This window comes from Pimephales promelas, chromosome 6, assembly GCF_988280905.1.
Source record: "Pimephales promelas chromosome 6, fPimPro1.hap1.1, whole genome shotgun sequence".
Taxonomy (NCBI): Eukaryota; Metazoa; Chordata; class Actinopteri; order Cypriniformes; family Leuciscidae; genus Pimephales; species Pimephales promelas.
Genome location: NC_142774.1, coordinates 25,787,428 through 25,806,254, shown reverse-complemented (window position 1 = coordinate 25,806,254; position 18,827 = coordinate 25,787,428). Strand labels below are relative to the sequence as shown.

Genomic DNA, 18,827 nt, shown 5'->3' with positions numbered 1-18,827 from the left:
TTTTGAAAGAATGACGCGTCTGACGTTGGTTCAACGTTAATTCGATGAGCAAAACAATGTCAGATCAACGTTGTTTTGATGTCATATTTCCACGTTGATTCAATGTCAGTTTGCTATCTGGGGCCTCACGCATTGGCCGTAAGACACCCACATTTGATTGGTTTCACGAGCTCACACACCACCGATTTCTCACCCTGAAGCACAGTCGGTCAAATGCCTGAAAGATGAGTTTATCTTTCTACCTGTTGAGCTACTCATATCGTGATCGGCTAGTTATACTGCAAATTAGTTAAAATCTCCCGAAATCTAGAGCAAGCGGGGAGAGAGAGAGAAAGCTAGCGAAAGACCACCTTACGTGTGCGGAGAGACTCTTTCCGTGTAATAAATGCCGCCCCTTGAATAAAGTGGGCTTTTACTTCACAGCTAAGGACGGGCAATGTCAATGCTATGACCCATTTCAGTAAAATCTTATCTTAAAGAAAATAACTGCAACGTTTCCACGCAATGAAAACGTTTTATTTCATAGTGAGCTTTATCAATGTCTTGAGGTTTGCCTCAAAACTATTGCTTTCTCAATGGAGAGCTGGAGAGCTCAAACATGGACTGCTCAAAAATCTGTACATGAGAGCAATGGGACCAAGCGCAAGCAAAATCCAGTGAAAAGATGTTAACGAGAGCACTGAGAGGACGCAAAATGAAACCAATGAAAATGTCTCCATTAATTTGTGCATGCAGTCATTTAATGCAACACTTTTAAAGCCTTTTTCAAAATATTGGCTACTTAGGTTTCTACAATGCTAATTTGTAGGCCATTGATTTTTTTTTTATAATAATATATTTATGAAAATTAAGAACAAACATGAACTAACATTAACAATGGACAAAATGTTGTTGTTGTTTTTTGTCCCCACTATTTGACCCCCGAAGGCCGCTGTGTAATTCAAACCCAGACAAAGACCCATTGGGGGAAGCATTGAAATAATACTACAGTATAATGCATATAAAAAAATAAGAATCAAATTAATCGAATCGCATCGAATTTGGATGTAAATAGCATTGAATTGGATCGTTCTGAATTTGCACAAATCGTTCTTGAATCGAATCGAAAACCTATGAATCCTGAATCGAATCGATTCGCTGTCTACCCAAAGATTCACAGCCCTAATGTATCTCGATTACGTATGTAACCCGGTTCCCTAAAAATGAGAACAAGATACCGTCATGTTGCCATACTTCTGTAATGCCTTAACATCTTCCTTCAGATAATATGACGTTGATGCCATCTTCACTAGGCACCTCTTTGATGACCCCCCGACTGCGATAAATCTCATGTATTAACTCGTTTCATTTGACTCCATAAAATGAAAAAGGTTTAATCTCTACGTTTCTAATGTCGTTCAAGAGGATTCACGAATTCACGAAACACTAGACTATGTGCAGATAGTACTCATGGGAGTTGTAGTGTCGTAGTGATAAATTGCATTTCGTTAGTTATGTCAGATGTCTTTTGACAAGACTTTTCAACAAGCCAAAGTGGCTAGTGGGAGTGACTGTGTTACCATGGGTGAAATCCACCCGCATTTGGCGGCTTGGCGGGTGTTGATGTCAAGCCCTGTCCCTAACGGTTCGTAAGGAGTATCGGGACAGAGCATAAAAGTGGAATTATTAGCAGTTAGCGACCCAGTATCTCTGTAAGTTGCTAGAACTGTAGAAATGGACAACCATCAGTTGAAAAGGGCTACTTGGTAGGGATCAGTTTAAGAGCGTTATGGCACTCATGTCTCAGTAGCCCCTCCGGTTCATACTGGAGGTAGTAGTCAGATGGGTTTACATCAACTAAATCCCAAGGGGATCTGTTTATAGGGTAGAATGCTTCCCTAAAGTTTCGACGGCAAAGTTTTTCGGTCTTCAGAAAGAGGTTGGGAGTCATGCCTCTGTGAAGAAAGGTGATAGAGTGCAGGGGGCTGTAGAGCTGGTTATGCGCTCCACTCCCGATGCTCTCTCTCCAGGTATTGAACAAGGTCACTAGGTACGCAGGCAATTATTTGTCTACAGCCTAGCCTGCTGGGTAATTTCACAGCACAGTGAACAGGCATTTGTTCAGTGCGCCAATGTGGGTATTACATTCACATAGTGTCAACTCCATGACGCATTGTTGAGTTCTTCTTCGAAAGGGAATATCTCGATTACGTATGTAACCCGGTTCCCTAAGAAGGAGAACAAGATACTGTCATGTTGCCATACTTCTGTAATGCCTTAACATCTTCCTTCAGGCAATATGACGTTGATGTCGTCTTAACTAGGCACCTCTTTGATGACTCCCGACTGCGATAGCCAATCAAGACTGGCTTGTAACACAAGTGCTTCAGAAACCGGCTCACGTAGTGTGTTACCGTAGCATCAACTCGATGCAGTGTCTCATTCCCTTTCTCATGTTAGTTAAATATATATTGAGAGTCCTATATAATTACAAGTTAGCATTAATTCCTTGTTTTATGCATAAGCTTAAATGTGCAATATAGTCTATTAGAGATATAGTATTATTACTACTGTGATGTGTTACGTTGTCCAGGCATCTTGAACTACAGTAATGCAGTTTCACTTACTAATTAAATGTCATTTATGGGATCTATTCTTGAAATAATTGCTAGCTTGATTATATGAACAATAAGGAAAGACAATAAGAATTTAAAGAATTTAAGCATTGCAGCACTTAGAGAACAGAAAATAGCACCAACATAATATTTAGGTTGTCACACTCTGATCATCTTCAACCTCTTTCTCTTCAGAAAAGAAGCTACATTTCATCATCATTGCACATTGTGCATGCAAACAACTTTAGATGAAAAATAGTGTGTGTGTGTGTGTGTGTGTGTGTGTGTGTGTGTGTGTGTGTGTGTGTTTTCTACCACTAACATGTACATTATATTTGCATCACACTAGAGCCCCAAACTTCTACCTAGGTATGTATGCATTCAGCAGTCAGTTCACAGAAGTCTGGAGCAGTCCAGAGTTATCCAGAGCTGTCTAGAGCATTCCAGAACAGCAGCACAGAAAATATGAAATTATCCAATGAGAATTGGATAATAGAATTGTCCAAGTACTAGTGGAATTCCTGACTTAAATCTAGACTGCATTGTCAAAAATCTTAAGAGACTGCATGATATTTTCATCCTGCAAAACAAAAGTGAAATTATTATGCATTTGCTAAAAGTAATGCATGTTTTGATAAAGATAAAATGAGCCTTACTTTTTGGCAGCAGTCACTGAATTCATCAATAGTTACCACACCATCCTGGTTTCTGTCCATTTTCTAAGGAGAGAAAAAAAAAGTAATTCAAATGCCATTTTCTTTTATATGTACAGTGAGGAGTAATCTAGTAAAACTGACTTTTGATATAGTTTCCAGGGTGATCTGAGGGTGAGAATGTCTGCAAGCATCAGCCCATGAACCAGGGCTCTATAATGATCTGTGTGCCCGCCGCCACTGGCCTTGCTCCCCGAACGACAAAAGTGGCCACAAGCTCCCTGGGGCAGGTGATGTCCACCAATGTGGTCCAGGAACGACACCTGGGGTTGAACCTGGCTGATGTGTGGGGTGCTGACTGGACTCATCTGCTCAACACCCCCATATCCCAAGCCGGTGCAGTTGAGGACTTTGCCCAACAGTTCTTAACCGCCCAGGAGCAGACTAAGGCTTTCCAATATATTCTGCCCCGACGGCCCGCTGCTGCCCCGCCGTTGGCTCAGATCCATCAGTCTGCCCACTGCCATGGGCCCCTTCCCACGGCTCCCACCCGTCCCGCGAAGCCCCAGCAGCAGCCTTCACATAGCTGTGTTGTGGAGGAAGCCGCAGGTAGGCAAACCAGCCCTCTCCAGCCCTGCTCCCTACAAAACGCCGGGTTAAGCGGCACTCCTGAGACAGGCTCCTCAGAGATGGGACTCAGTTTTTTCCAGGAGGTGGTAGCAGGCCCACTCCTTTCTCCGGTGGAGGGCTGGGGGAGAATCCTCTTTTCTCAGAAAGAACTGACTCCCCCGTCTCTAAGCAAAGAGTTCTTGGACGACAGAGGTTGCTACCCTACTGGCGAAGGGTCCACTTCGCTGCTGTGGTTCGCTTGATTCCACTGGCACAGTTTTTGAGAGCCTGGCTAGGGCTCCCAATCTGTTCCATTGGGTCGTGCGAACCATCGGCTTGGCTATGCGATTCAGTTCTCATGGTCTCCTCCCTGCATCAAGGGAGTCCACTCCATTATGTTCAGTGGCTATGCCCCTATCATGAGAGCAAAGGTTGCTACCCTACTGGCGAAGGGTACGATCGAGACTGTCCCTCCAGCCGAAATGAGGTCTGGGTTTTACAGCCCCTACCTCATTGTCCCAAAGAAATCCGGTGGGTTACGGCCAATCCTGGATCGGCGCATCTGAACTGCCCCCTTCACAGGCTGCCATTCAAGATGCTCCTGGCCAAATGCATTTTCGAATGTGTGCCTTTGACTCAGACCGTACCTATGGTTTGTACATATCAGTACACTGTTTTCCCATTCGATCTAGCCCTGTCTCTTTGCGCCTTCAAAAAAGTTGTCGAGGCAGCCCTGGTTCCTCTGTGTGAACAGAGGGTGACTGGCTATCCTAGCTCACTCTCAAGACCAGGTTTGTGAACACACAGACCCAGTGCTCCTGTCAGTTCAGCTGGTTTGGGACTAGTTTGGGGACGTACAGATAGATCTGTTTGCCTCTCACGACTCACACCATCGTGCCCTGTATTATTCCCTGACCGTCTTGGATATGTGCCCAAGGTTCCCACCACTCCTTTCTGGGACCAGGTGGTGAACCTGCAAGCACTGCCCCTAGAGGCGGCAGACCCAGCCTTGGCACTGCTCTGTCCAGTACGTGCTCTCTCCGCCTATGTAGACAGAATGCAGTGTTTCAGGACCTCAGACCAGCTCTTTGTCTGTTATGATGAGAAGCTAAAGGGAAGGCCTCTCTTCAAGAAAAGGCTGTCTCACAGTATAGTGGACGCCATTCCTTTGGAATACCAGCAGCAAGGTCGACCGTGCCCCCTTGGTGTGACAGCCCCCTCCACCCGGAGTGTGGCGTCCTCTTGGGCTCTAGTACATGGCGCCTCACTAACAGAAATCTGCAGAGCTGCAGGCCGGGCGACACCCAACACATTCGCCAGATTCTACAATCTCCGAGTGGAGCCTGTGTCCTCTCATGTACTCGCTTCAACCCGCTAGTACTGAACCTGCTCAGGTGTCTTTGCTTGCTCGCCATTCTACTCCACGGACTGGTTATGTGCGATATTCTCCTCAGGTGAGCTTCCCCAAAGCCCTGAGTTCCTCCACCACTCCAGACGTCGGCGCCAGTGTCTATTGCCTGTGCGCTGGGCAGGTGCCTCCCGTGTGCATTGTCCCTCACTCGAGCGACCCCCACATGTGTATTTCCACTGTAAGCCTCTCTGAGCATGTGTTTTCCCTTGGCAAGCCACCTTTCCACCCCTGGGGTTGAAATATTCCACCTGCGGCTAGACACCCCAGTGTTCTCCATATGCATTCCTTTGGGTCATATGTGTATTCTCTAACATATCTGCATATTGCCGGCATCCTCTCTTTATACCAGCGAGGTAAGGCGGAGATACGCTATGCCAATTCTACAGACCTATGGCATTTCATTGCCATTGGCTCGTTTTGTATACTCAGTCAATAGGCTTTCTAAGTGAAACCCCATTCGTCGTCATCTGACGTAATGTCTCCATTCCCTACTCAGGGAACGAGGGTTACATACGTAACCGACACCTTACGTTAGTAAGCGAGTACTTTACACTACGTGAAATCTCGAGGCCCACAGAGAAGGAAATTAATAGTTGAATAAAGTTATTATTTCTCTGAGACTTAATGAAAAATATCTTAATTCATGTTCCGAAGATGAACGAAAGTCTTACGGGGTTGAAACAACATGAGGCTGAGTAATTATTGACAGAATTTTCATTTCACTAACCCTTTAAGTGTAAGATGGACGCTGTAAGTTGATGAGTTGATTTACCCGCATTTTAATATGCTCTCGTTCATTGAGATTTTAAGACGGAGAACCTTACTCAGGCTTTTTAGTTCGGATAGAATCTGCAATCTCTGGCCCAGTTTGTTTGCTGGCTGTTAAACGCTAAGTTTCCTGCCAACTTGCATCCCGGGGTGTCGAAATACTATCGGGTGAAGAGGCAGTGCATGTAATAGTGCTTTTAGTTCTACTCCTGTGGACATTTGAACTGGAGGGTTAGGATTAGGTTTGCTCTTTTACCAGTTGACCTGAAGTGAAGTATTGCAAGTATTGTATTGACAACTGTAGGTTATCTGAATTGTCACAAGTGAAAAAGTCAGATTAGTTTTCGTAGGGTGTATTATAAATTTCCATGACAAGGGTAAAATAACACAAGTTCAAATGTCCTGTGGATATTTAATCTGGCAACTGTTATACAAAGCTAAATTGCATGTTTTCCAAAAATGTATGCATAGTTACATTTTCCTATTATAATATTGTAAAATAGCAGTAGGCCTACTTGGAAGAAAATTCTGACGTGTTGCCTCACTGCCTCCTCTTTGAGTCGTGGGTGGATTGATTTCCCCATCAAATCATAAATAGACTTCAAAATATCCAACATTTCCTGAAACAAAAAGATCAAATATTGCATCACAAACCAAACCTCACAAGGTGTTTAGTCCTTGACATTAGAGTGTTCAGACCTCTTTAGTAATCTGTCCATCTTTGTTGATGTCATATAGATTGAAAGCCCAATTCAGCTTCTCTTCAGTAGTGCCTCTCAACAAAACAGAGAGATCACAGACTAACTCCTTTAAAAGCAAAACACACATAAACACGTTAACAACAGTCTTAAAGAATGGTTATAATAAAGTGTCAGTACATCCTTTCTAATCTTTTATCCAGTGTTAAAGATTTAAACATCTGAAAACATTGAAAACATTATCTATTTCAAAAATCTGAATCAAATTAATGTCAAATATAAGGGATCATAGTGATTAACTGTTTTCAAACAATTAAAGCCATTCAAAACATTGACTTTTTCATATGCATATTTTTCCACATAAATGTTTGTCCTGATCTACAAAAAACAATTTAGTTAAAAATCCTCACCTCAAAACTGAGAGAGCCATTCTTGTCTTTATCAAATGCATTGAAGAGAAACTGAGCGTACTTTGATGAATCTAAGAAAATAATGAAAATAATTATATTACTGCAGGAAAAAAAATGTGAAAAAATGTGAACATAAAATGTATTTAGATTTTTAGGTTCTAAACATTTTTCTAAACAACAAGAAATAGTAGGCTATTATAAATGGCATGGCAGGCAGTTTTACTTTTTATTATATATTTATTTGAATTGGTTTGGCCTGTTCTATAGCTTAATAAAATCAGGATTTGAACTGAATCTGCACATAAAATGGCACACTTATTTTTTGTTTGTTTGTTTCATCATATTATATTGTAACTTTAAGAGTTGTAACTTTCTGGTAAAATTGTGTGAAAAATTTCACATCAGACCACAAGGAGGAGACACTGACTACAGTGTGCAGAAAAAGATCTCGGTTGTCCAACTCTGTCACATTACAAAGTATTTTCACATGATCTGCACATACTTTTAAATACAGTAATTTACTAGTAGAGTTTAATGCCTGCACAATAGATCTTTATATATATATATATATATATATATATATATATATATATACATTTTCTTTACCTAAACATATTTAATAATATAAACTTTAAGTGGACCAACCTCCCAGTGGGAAGAACACAGCATAGATGTTTTTAAATGTGTCCTCATTCACAACTCCACTTGGACATTCCTAGTAAAAACAGGATCAGACAAGAAAGCAATATTTAAGGGACTGGGATTTCTCCAAAGAGAGCAGAAGCCTAAAAATGTCAACATTTTTACCCAGCAGGTGGGGTTATACTGAACTCTCACATTCTTGAATCCTCTATAGAGTAACTGCAGCTCTTGTCTGGAGAAGTGGGTCTGTGACTGCAGTTGCTCCAGATTTTCAGGGTGATACCGCACCATTGTGCTCTCTTGTTCTTCGTCCTCATTATCTACAACATAGCGCATACAGCTGCCATTATTATTTTTTATGGGCAATACGGCTTCTGCATCAAAGAAAGAATAAGCAAAATAATGTATCAAAGAAACATAATTTTATTTACTGTGATATGCATGTGTTCAGAGTCAGACACACCCTTTAAGAATCTTCACAATTAAGAATCCTGACACTAGCAGGTCCAATGACACTGATTACACAAAGACTTTTTGATGAATAATGAAATAATAAATAATGATAAGAGCGTGACATGCATTGATGGCTTTTTCAAGCCTAGGTTTCCTTTTACACATTTCCTTTGATTTAAGAAACTACACTATAGTCCAAACCAGATTTTATGTCTTTACTTCAATAATGTATCATAACAAAATGTATCGTGTTTAGGGAGCATGCAAGTAGTTTATTGTGCAGTACTGTATTTTTCATTTTTTATTGCTTTTTGATTTAATTTTGTATCACTCTTTTTTGATATTTAAAGCTGTTCATAAAAAAACCTAAACCATTTAATGCCTATTATGTACAGAATGTATGGTTCAATATTCATAGCATAAACTGCTTAACGGGTCTACTGGCCTGTTTCCATGAATTTTATTAAATATTCACCACTGTGCCTTAGCAGGTCAGGTATCTAGTGTCTCCTTTAGGACATCCATAATACCTCTGTCCCAGTTTCTCATGAAGAACGTCCTGGTGCATAAGTTGATGCTTGCAGCCGTAAAGAAGCAATGCTATTCACAAAATAGTCGCTGTGCTAAAAAAAAAGTACTACTTCAAACCTATATCCTTGTCCAAGTATGGAACTAGGCTATACCATTTCTGAGGAAATACAGAAGAAGAAGAAAAGGCAATGATAATTGCATGAAACCTTTATTAAAACATCCAGTCTTATCTGAACTATACTGCTATTTACTATTTGAAGGTGAACATGTTCTTGTTAAACATCTGTTTTTGAATGAGTGGATTAATATATTGGGGGTACATTGGGACTAATAAATTGGGGTAGAAGAATGACCCACTTAAAGACTGGTCAAGACTTTACAAGCTGCTCTAAAAACATAATCAAGTCACAACACCCACCACTTCACTGTGCACATTTCACTGGTGTGCTATAAATAACCAGAGCAGATTTGAAAGTCTAGTTCTGGATCTTCAACTTGTTTAAAGGGAAACTTTTATGGAGAAAACAATCACGTGTGTTACATAATATAGATTTATCAATAGGGTTACTCCGTGTTAAATCAATCAAATTTCAGAAACTTCACTGGCTCAAATTTTTGATTTTGTTAATATTTTTTTCTAAAGAAAGAAAGCCAAAATATTAAATGTCATGGATGAATATTTACTGAGTAATCCAATATTTTGTTGAGGGGGGTCAGAATGACCATTTTCACTGGAGATTTGGAGCTAAATTATAGAATAATTCACTCTATTTTAGGACTGAGAATACAGTTGTGAGGAAACCTAAAATGAATCATTGGGACACACAAGAAACAGAAACAAAAAAGCATTATTAAACAACAAACAAAGAAAGAAACAAAAAGAAAATGCTTTGACTCAGGTGAAAGAGCGAAAGAAAATCAAGTGTCTGATAGAAGAAACTTTTTCTATAAAAATAGCTTTTTTTTTGGAACATTTATATATAAAAATTAAAAAAACAAATTGTAAGTTAACCATATTTGTTAATTTTAAGAGCTTATTTTAAATGTAATCTCATAAATTTCCACTCATTGCCATAGTGTGTCGCAAGGAGTGTGATAATCATTCTTTCCCTGCTGAGTGGCAACATGACACAGTATAATTTTCATAAATGTCTGCTTTGGTCTGTTTTTGAAGTACAAAGCGAAAAAAGATTGAATGGTTTGTAGCTATTTTTGTCTCATGATGCTTTTAAGGCATAAATACAGACTGAGCAGTGAATCCCCAGAGGGAAACCGATCAACTGTATTAAATGATTAAAAAACTAAATGTAAGTATCCATTCAGAATGCATGAATTTAAAATAGGAAGGTTCTTCTAAAATTCTCAAATGCAGAAGAAATGAAGCAGAAATGTGGCGGATAAAATTACCTGAAAAAGACACTGGTGTCTCCAATACTTAATTTATGGCATTATTAAGGGATCATCAGTGTCTTATGGTTGGCTATGGAATGATGGAGTGTGTAATTATATTTAGTCCCACAAGGATGAAGCATAGCCAAGGGAAAAATGAAATTAATTAGAACTCTCATCCACAAAGTTAAGACCATTAATGACTAGCACTGTAACAGTAATACACCACATGGGGTGGGGTAAGCAACTATATTGTTATTTTCATTGCATTTAATGATAAGACAGTGATGACTGAATACAAACAAAATACACAACACAATCTACTAATTGTCAATAAATAAATAAAAAATTATGGAAGAACAGTGTATATTTAAACCTTAATATGGTGGATTTGCATTATTATGGTGTACACTTATGTTATTTTTAGACTAAAATATGTTAGAGGCAGTTAGCCAACCTCTATAGCTGTTAAACATGGCTCTGTATTACATTGGCAAGGTATCTGATCTACGGCTCTGCCATTAAATATTAAGTATTTCAGTAAGATGTGTAATTACACCCTTAGAGAGTCAAGGGAGAAAAAGAGGTGTAAGGCATGAACTTACAAGCAGTCTGGAAAGAGTTTTAACACCTGTTGACCTTTCTATTAGCATAAGTGTTGCAATGTGATGTAATGTTGTAAATTTAATTTAATTTGCACTGACAGTTTGAGTTGATAACATGTTCCTTGCTATTCAATGCCATTTTACTCATTCCTCATCAACACCTTTGTAAGTGAGATTAGTCTTGGATCTGTGTCATTCTAATTAACATTTTATTGTTTTTATTTTGGACATTTATAGTATGGTGTTGTTACTTCTTGCCTGATGTCGGTTTTTGAAAATTAAATATGAATCATTGTCGTAGAAAATATGGCATATGGGAAACTAAGAAGGGGTGTACAGCAAGCAATTTCTTATGGTGGGGTATTTTTGAAAGTCAGTTTGAGAGACACACATACCTGGAAGACTTACATGTAAATAGAAAACACTGTTGAGCATTTCTGCTGTTATAGGACAAGCAAAAATACATGTATATTGACAATGAAATAATATAGACTATACATTCAGTGCAATGTTTCTTTGAATAAAAGCAGCAAATGTAAATGACAACTGCCCCTGGTCTGTTTGTGTACAAATTTGATTTTTCAAATTTGTAAATAAAACAGATTACTGAAGTAAATTTTACAAGAAAATAAAATTTCAGTTCCTTTCAGTCGCTCACGTTCTAAGTTACGTCGACGTGACAACGTAATTGGGATCGCCTTGAGAGACCAATGTACTTCGAGTGTATAGACCTTATGTAGCCCCGCCCCTTTTCAGCTCTGCGCTTGTTGTCTTTTGACTTCCGGTCTGTATTTTCACAGCAGTTTTTCTTGAAAGAGGATGACACTGCCTTTTTCAAGATGTCTTTCAAACCGTGTTTCTGGATGCGGTCTTTTCCTATCCTCATCTGACGGCCATGATAACTGTTTCACATGCCCGTGCTTAAAGATGAACTGAACTGAAATTTGAGAAAAGGTGATATAACAGATGTATTTTATTTATTCTCATTTGTACAATTTTTAAAATGGCAGCCCAGACAGCAAACTGACATTGAATCAACGTGGAAACGACGTCTCTCATGACATTGAAACAACGTTGATTTGCTCATCGAATTAACGTTGAACCAACGTCAGACACGGCATTCTTCAAAGCTAAATGAAATCGAAAATTGGTTTGCTTTCATAACGTTGAAACAACGCGTTGATTTCAAGTTGATTTTCCGTTAGTTTTGAAAGAATGACGCGTCTGACGTTGGTTCAACGTTAATTCGATGAGCAAAACAATGTCAGATCAACGTTGTTTCTATGTCATATTTCCACGTTGATTCAATGTCAGTCTGCTATCTGGGAGAATTTCTTAAAAGGGATAAAATGGTACATTGAAAGTGTTGTTTGTGTTGCACGGTCGCCGCCATGTTGGATTTTAACATTCGGCTATGTCACTGGCATGGTAAGCCACTCCATTGCCTACCCGCACCAGCAGAGCAGCCGTGGCTTGTAAATAGTCTGAGGCTAGCTGAGGAAACAGATTTTTTAGCGACACACTATTTAGAGATATGTACTTTCGTCAATGAGTACATGAAGCGTCGGACAATGTATGCATCAAATGTTTTATTTACACAAGTTACAAGTTCAACGCATCACGTTAACGTTACTCGAATCCTTGATATTCGGCTGAGGGGAAAAGATCCCTGATGTATAGTTCACTGTAAAGGATGGGATTCTCCTTCCTAAATGCACCCTCGCCCATAGTGAACTGCCAGTACGCTGTTAACCTAAACAGTCTGAGAAAAGTATTAGTATAAAGTATTTTTTCGCCGATCAATAAATGTTCCGGGTTGACCTCTCTGCAACAGATTGACTGCGGTGCAGTGTCCATGCTCCAGCAGCACCCACGCCCACAGTCACTTCCCCCTAAACGATCCTGTACTGTAAGTGGACAAGAGGTCCGTCCTCCATGTGGTGTAGTCCGATACTACTGGCCTGTCCCTCACGAGCTCAAATGCGTAATCCGTGCCGTTAAAAGTCCATTGCCTTGCTTTTGGCTTGCTCAGTTGGGGATATTTAATATTTACAATATTATTGATCTGTGTTGTACTACTTTCATGTTATTACTGTGAAGCTGCTTTGATACAATCTGTATTGTGAAAAGCGCTATATAAATAAATGTGACTTGACTTGACTTGACTTAAAAGTGCTCATTTCCTTCTGTGTATATAGGACCATGCCTACCATGCCAGTGACGTTATCGAAATTGCCAGCGCTAACAAGCGCAATTTTTGTGTTGCTTAAAGTCCCTGTGAAAACAAAATTGAACCTATTTACTTTGTTAGCGCATATTACTAGTCTTGTGGTGAACAATTAATCCGTGCAAGTAAATATATATTTAAAAAATGCTTTACCTTGGTAATCTTTAATCAAAATCTGAAAAGTTACTTCCGGTCTGGAACGGTTTCTTTTTCTGATGACGTAGGTTTCACAGTTTGGGTGGGGAAACGCTTAACCACTCCCCTCAAACCGTTAGTTTGCTATGAGCGAGCGATGGAGAGGAGGAGCGCTAGAGTAAAACCCTGCCCTCTGTTCAATATTCCGTTTCACTTGGAAATACGTCACAGCACTGGAGAAAATCGTTTGCAACTTCCGGTTCACGGGGACTTTAAAAAAGCTATATATTTTTTTAAATGTTTGGTGTAATTTACTTTTAATTGTCATAAACAACAAGTTTTCAACGCCAATTTTTTTTCAGTTCAGTTCATGTAACCAATCCATGTGGGCCCCTCACTCCTCTATCACATAGCAAACATGTTGAGACTGTGTTTGTGGTTGGTTATATTCTCTTATGAGAACATGAACACATCAGCATGTTATTCGTCTTGGCTTTTTCATTAAAGGGATACACGAGGTAAAAACAATAAAAATACTGCTCGTTTCTTGTCTCAGGCCATCAATGCGTGCTTACATTTATGAGTCATTAAATCATGTTTAATTTGGACTTCTCTGTGCATGCTCTTTAAGGTGGACCCAGGGTGGACCCCATTCACATAAACATCCATTATATGACTGGCAGACACGAACTGTTTGACCTAAAAATATCAAAATTGAAAATAGTGTGGAAACAAAGACATCTACATCTTGGATGCCCTTGAGGTAAGCTAAACATATCAAAAATTAATTTTAAAGTGAACTATACCTTTAAGGTTTAAACAATCAGCGTGCTGTGTGCCGTCGAGTTGATGATCACATTCACTGTCTCGTATGCCTGGCAGCTTTCTAGATGTGATTCCTGGTCATTCTCATGATAAACCTAGCATTTCTTTCGGGGCTACAGGGGAGAACTAAATGTCGATCGCTGCATCAAAGAGAGGGCTGTTACGCTCTGGAAATGAAGATGATGCTGAGATCCCGCTATATGGATTTGCGTGCTCATGCTGAATCAAATTCAGACTTGACAGCCATGCTTTCCCGGACTACTCTGGAGGTGCAGTGTGACGCATAATCATCTTGCCCCGCCCTGTGCACTCTAAAAATGCTGGGTTGTTTTAACCCAATTTTGGGTCAAATATGGACAAACCCAAAATGTTGGGTTAAAAATGTAATGTAAAAATTTAACCCAACGGCTGGGTTAGTCCATATTTGACCCAAAGTTGGGTTAAAACAACCCAGCATTTTTTAGAGTGTGCCTTCCCAGATGTGTGTTAAGAACTTTTGCAGTATGGAAGCATTTTGGCACCAATATGGCAAGCAAAACATGCAAAAAGCATAAGATTTTTTTTCCCTCTCTCAATACCCTCAATGGTGGGGCGGCAGTGCTAAAAAAATTGTGGAAGGCCAAATAGTCATAATGCATGAGGGTAGTTCTGAGTCGGGGTTTAGCTATGTTTGGTGACTGACCGTGTTTAAAGTCACAGCAGTGGCCCTCAGCCAGATGATATCCACCCTAGTGGTCCAGAAGCGCCCCCTGGCCAAACCTTCAAGAGGTGCAAGACATCGTCTAAGTTCGCTTTCTCAATGCTCCCATCTCACGAGGTGGCCTTTTGGCGAAACTGTTGGGAGACTGTGCCAAGCGACTCTGAGTCACTGGTGGGCTGCCCCTCAGTCTGTTCATTGCCAAGGGTGTCTGTCCCCTCCAGAAAAAAAAAAAAAAAAACATCTGCCACACCAGCTCAACTGTGACATGGAGCTTTTGCAGGAAGATGGCACCACCCGTCTCAGGGCTGCAACTCAGCAGTCCCCTGAGACAGGCTCATCCGTACCATAAGACTTGGCTATGCTCAGCTAGACTCTTACACCTCTTAAGAGAGGTGCTCTCTCAGAGACGGGGCACTCTGTGGCACCCGTCTCCAGACCTCTGGAAACTCCATGTCTGGTGCCTTGACAGGACGTGGAGGTTCTAGGTGACCACGTGTATTCTTCCACGATCAGCTCCCTGAGAGTAAGAAAGGGAGAATTTCCATACAGTAAATCCTTCTGTTGGGAGGATTTATGGTTCTCTCTCAAGTGTGGCTAGACATAGGCCTTGCTGTCTGTGTTAATTTATACTCAGATAGATATAACAAACACACACTGCATTCTATGAGAAGGTGATGAACACTGAAGTGTGAGTCATTAAATGAGGATCATTTACAGAACAGTTCGTACATAAACGAATGCAAGAAAGTCTGTTTTAAGGGTCTGTCCTATGGCCTCTACCTGTCCTATGGCCTCTGCTTTTTTCACGTAACCACATTTTTAACAGCAATAAAACCAACTTCTGATCGTAGTCATGGTAGCCAAGACCCTTCTTGCCCTTGTTGGGGGGGATGGCACAATAAATCCCAGAATGAGTTTGAAATATTATTTGTTAAATATAACAAATAATTGTGTCCTCTGATTGGTCTCTCAAGGCGATCCCAATTACGTCGTCACATGGACATAATGTCTCCCGTTCCCTCCTTCAGGGAACGAGAATCATAGCCTACTACCGACTTTTTTCTACTACAAGATTTCATTTTTAATTCAGTTTTGCCATATGTCTATTTTTGACATTTACTAATGATTTCTGAGTTAAAAGTGTTTCTACAAAAAATATTTTCATTGTAGACCTATCAAAATATGTCTTAAATCTTTGTTCTTTTACAATATATATATATGGGTGATTCTCCAACTACAGGCACTTTTGTGTCCTTGGCCTTTTTTTGTAAATACATAAACAAACAAATGCAAAAATACATTGTATTTATGAAGTTCATGCTCCATCATCCTAGTAACCACCAAATCTGGCCCCTGTTTTCTTTTTAAAATGCCTTTGCAAGGCTGTTTATTAGCAGATTTTGCAGTTTTATGCTTGTCCCCAGCCCAGACTGGCCCTCTTTGAATGTTAAAAATACAAATTAAAGAATCGATTAAAATTTTTTTTTTTACATGTTTGTCTTAAGGACTAATAAAATAATATCTTACGAATCGAAATTCCACATTTATATCACAATTTTAAACTAATTTTGGAATAAAATAAGTCTGTCCCCAGGTTTTCCGTCATTTCCACCTCCCTCAACAAAATCCACCTTAATACATCCACCTTAAATATTTTATTTACTTGGTAACCATGGCAATATTAGTGAAATGACGTCTTAGTTGAAGACGAAACTTCAGGCACATGTGCTCTTCAGTACAAGAAAATAAATCAAGGTAACTCAAGCTTTTATACAGAGTATTTTTATTCAGCGTCATTTCCACCGTGGCTGTAGTTTGGTTGAATTATGTACAACAAATATGAAAATAATGTATTTATGTTTATTATGAGTAAACAACATGCTAAGTCTAAAAGCAGCTAAGCATGACATGAGGGTGTGCTAATATTGCAGAAAAACTGCTAAAATGTCATTTCCACCTCCGTCATTTCCACCTCTGAGAAATTACAGGCATAGCTTTGGACATGATATAAATGCAGTTTTTGTGTGCTATTTGTGTGTTCTCATGACATATTTGTGATTTTTGGACTGAAAACTATATATTAACATTCCAGTACACTCTATATGTATCATCTATATTTCTATTTAAGATGCCGAAGTCGGTGGCCAAGAAGTCACAGTTTTTTTACTGCTGTTGTTTATGTAAAACATGTTAGTTATGTCTAGCCTGTTTTTATGTAGCCTATGTGGTTATGGCTAAGATGTTACACTTGTGTTTTTTTATGATGGTAGCATTTTAATGTGTAATGCACACAACGTGATTTATAAGCTGGGGCATTCCATGCACTTTTATGATTCATGCACACAGACACTATGACACTACATTCAGTATCTCTATCTCACACAGACTCTCTCTCTCTCTCTCTCTCTCTCTCTCTCTCTCTCACACACACACACACACACACACACACACACACACACACACACACACACACACACACACACACACACACACAGTGTACAGCTTTATTTGAATGAAATTAATGTTTTGAGCAGGTTCATATATTTTTCATATCATTTGTAATCATTATTTTCAAAACTATTATGTATACTGTTCAATTTATACATGTTAAATAATAAAATACAAGGTTAAAAATATTTTGGACTGGCAATTTAAGTAAAAATTAACAGAAACTATCTTAACCGTCATTTCCACCACTTTCCACCACTACACAGTTTTTAAGTAAAAACATAAGAATAACAAATTATGTGGATCTAAATGTATTTTAAATCAAGTATTAATAGTTCATTACTCACAATAAATGTGTTAGTGACTTTAAAAAATAATCATAGACCTGAGCAAAAATGAAATGCTGTAGGCAAAAAATCCCAACTCGTGGCAACTCGTGGCATTTAACAACTTTAAATGGAAATGTATTAAGTTCATGAAGTATTAAGATTTATTTTGTTACATGATTAGGTAGCCACTGATGTTGTTGACTGATACATAATCTTATATAATCAGTTTTACAATATTATATTGTAATAAAATACATAAATTGAAAAGTGGTGGAAATGACATCTTTGAAATCGCTCTTCAGAAAAACTGTTAAAAATAATAATATTCCATGGAATTCTAAAACTGCCCACTATTATATTGTGTTAGAAGACAAATTAATGAAGCTAGGAAGATTGTTTTAAGTGTGTTTTAAGAGAGTGAATTTTCAAAAACTCACAGTGCCAAAAGTGCTCCTAGTTGGAGAATCACCCATATATATATTACTTTTTTTAATATTAACATTTTTGTAGATAGGTAATGCATAACAGATAATTTGTTAAAGTAAATATAAATAGAAAAGTCATGAACATTTTCACACACACAGTAGTCATATTAGAATATTCATGAACTTATGTGTACCTGTTGATTAGATTTATTTCAGTATAGACTATTACCTGATTTCTAATGCTGGGCTATGAAATAGTCTAACTCTGGTAAAGCAATTATTTAGCAGTTAATGTTAACAATTTTGGAACAGAAGCTGATAGGCTAAATGAAATTCAGAACAACAAAGCGACAGAACGATGCAAACTTTATAGTCTCGGTGCAATGCGGTAAATTATATCCAGAAAATATTGTAAAAAAAAAAAAAAAAAAAAAAACTCGTTACCTGAGTTCAGAGTTCCTGTGATTAAGCGAGCAATATGCTGGGTAAACTTGATCAACTGACGCTTGCATCGTCGCCGCCGGCTGCTCATTTTCAGAGAAGGAATTGGAGCAAAAGCAAGTTCTCCGATTTATTCCAATGTGCTGTCAGGTTGGATTTCACTGGTTTCAATTCCCTATCAGATAGGCTAAATGGATGAACAGTGACGTTGAAAGATCCGCGTCAGCCTTAAAAACACCTGAGAGCGAATCAACCCTCTCTCTCTCTCTCTCTCTCTCTCTCTCTCTCTCTCTCACACACACACACACACACACACACACACACACACACACACACACACGCACACACATATCATGTAGGGATTTCTTCATTTCATGACAGATTACCATTATTTTGGTGTAGGCTACTGTCTCATACGTCAGACCATTTGTAAGTTTATTTCTTTCTTTCTTTCTTTCTTTCTTTCTTTCTTTCTTTCTTTCTTTCTTTCTTTTTTAATAAGAAAAATAAAAATGAATATGACAATAAAAATAA

General features: G+C 38.9%; 1 protein-coding gene across 1 annotated transcript; it reads right to left on the bottom strand.

The window, feature by feature from the left end:
* Window positions 1-2,681: 2,681 nt before the first annotated feature.
* Window positions 2,682-18,627, bottom strand: kcnip4b (potassium voltage-gated channel interacting protein 4b). Its single transcript, XM_039683714.2, has 8 exons — window positions 18,297-18,627; window positions 7,981-8,105; window positions 7,789-7,858; window positions 7,144-7,214; window positions 6,735-6,842; window positions 6,551-6,655; window positions 3,251-3,313; window positions 2,682-3,174 (listed from the first exon to the last, which is right to left on the bottom strand). The coding sequence occupies exons 1-8, from the start codon at window positions 18,382-18,384 to the stop codon at window positions 3,127-3,129; spliced, it is 678 nt and encodes a 225-aa protein (XP_039539648.1). The 5' UTR covers window positions 18,385-18,627; the 3' UTR covers window positions 2,682-3,126.
* Window positions 18,628-18,827: the final 200 nt, after the last annotated feature.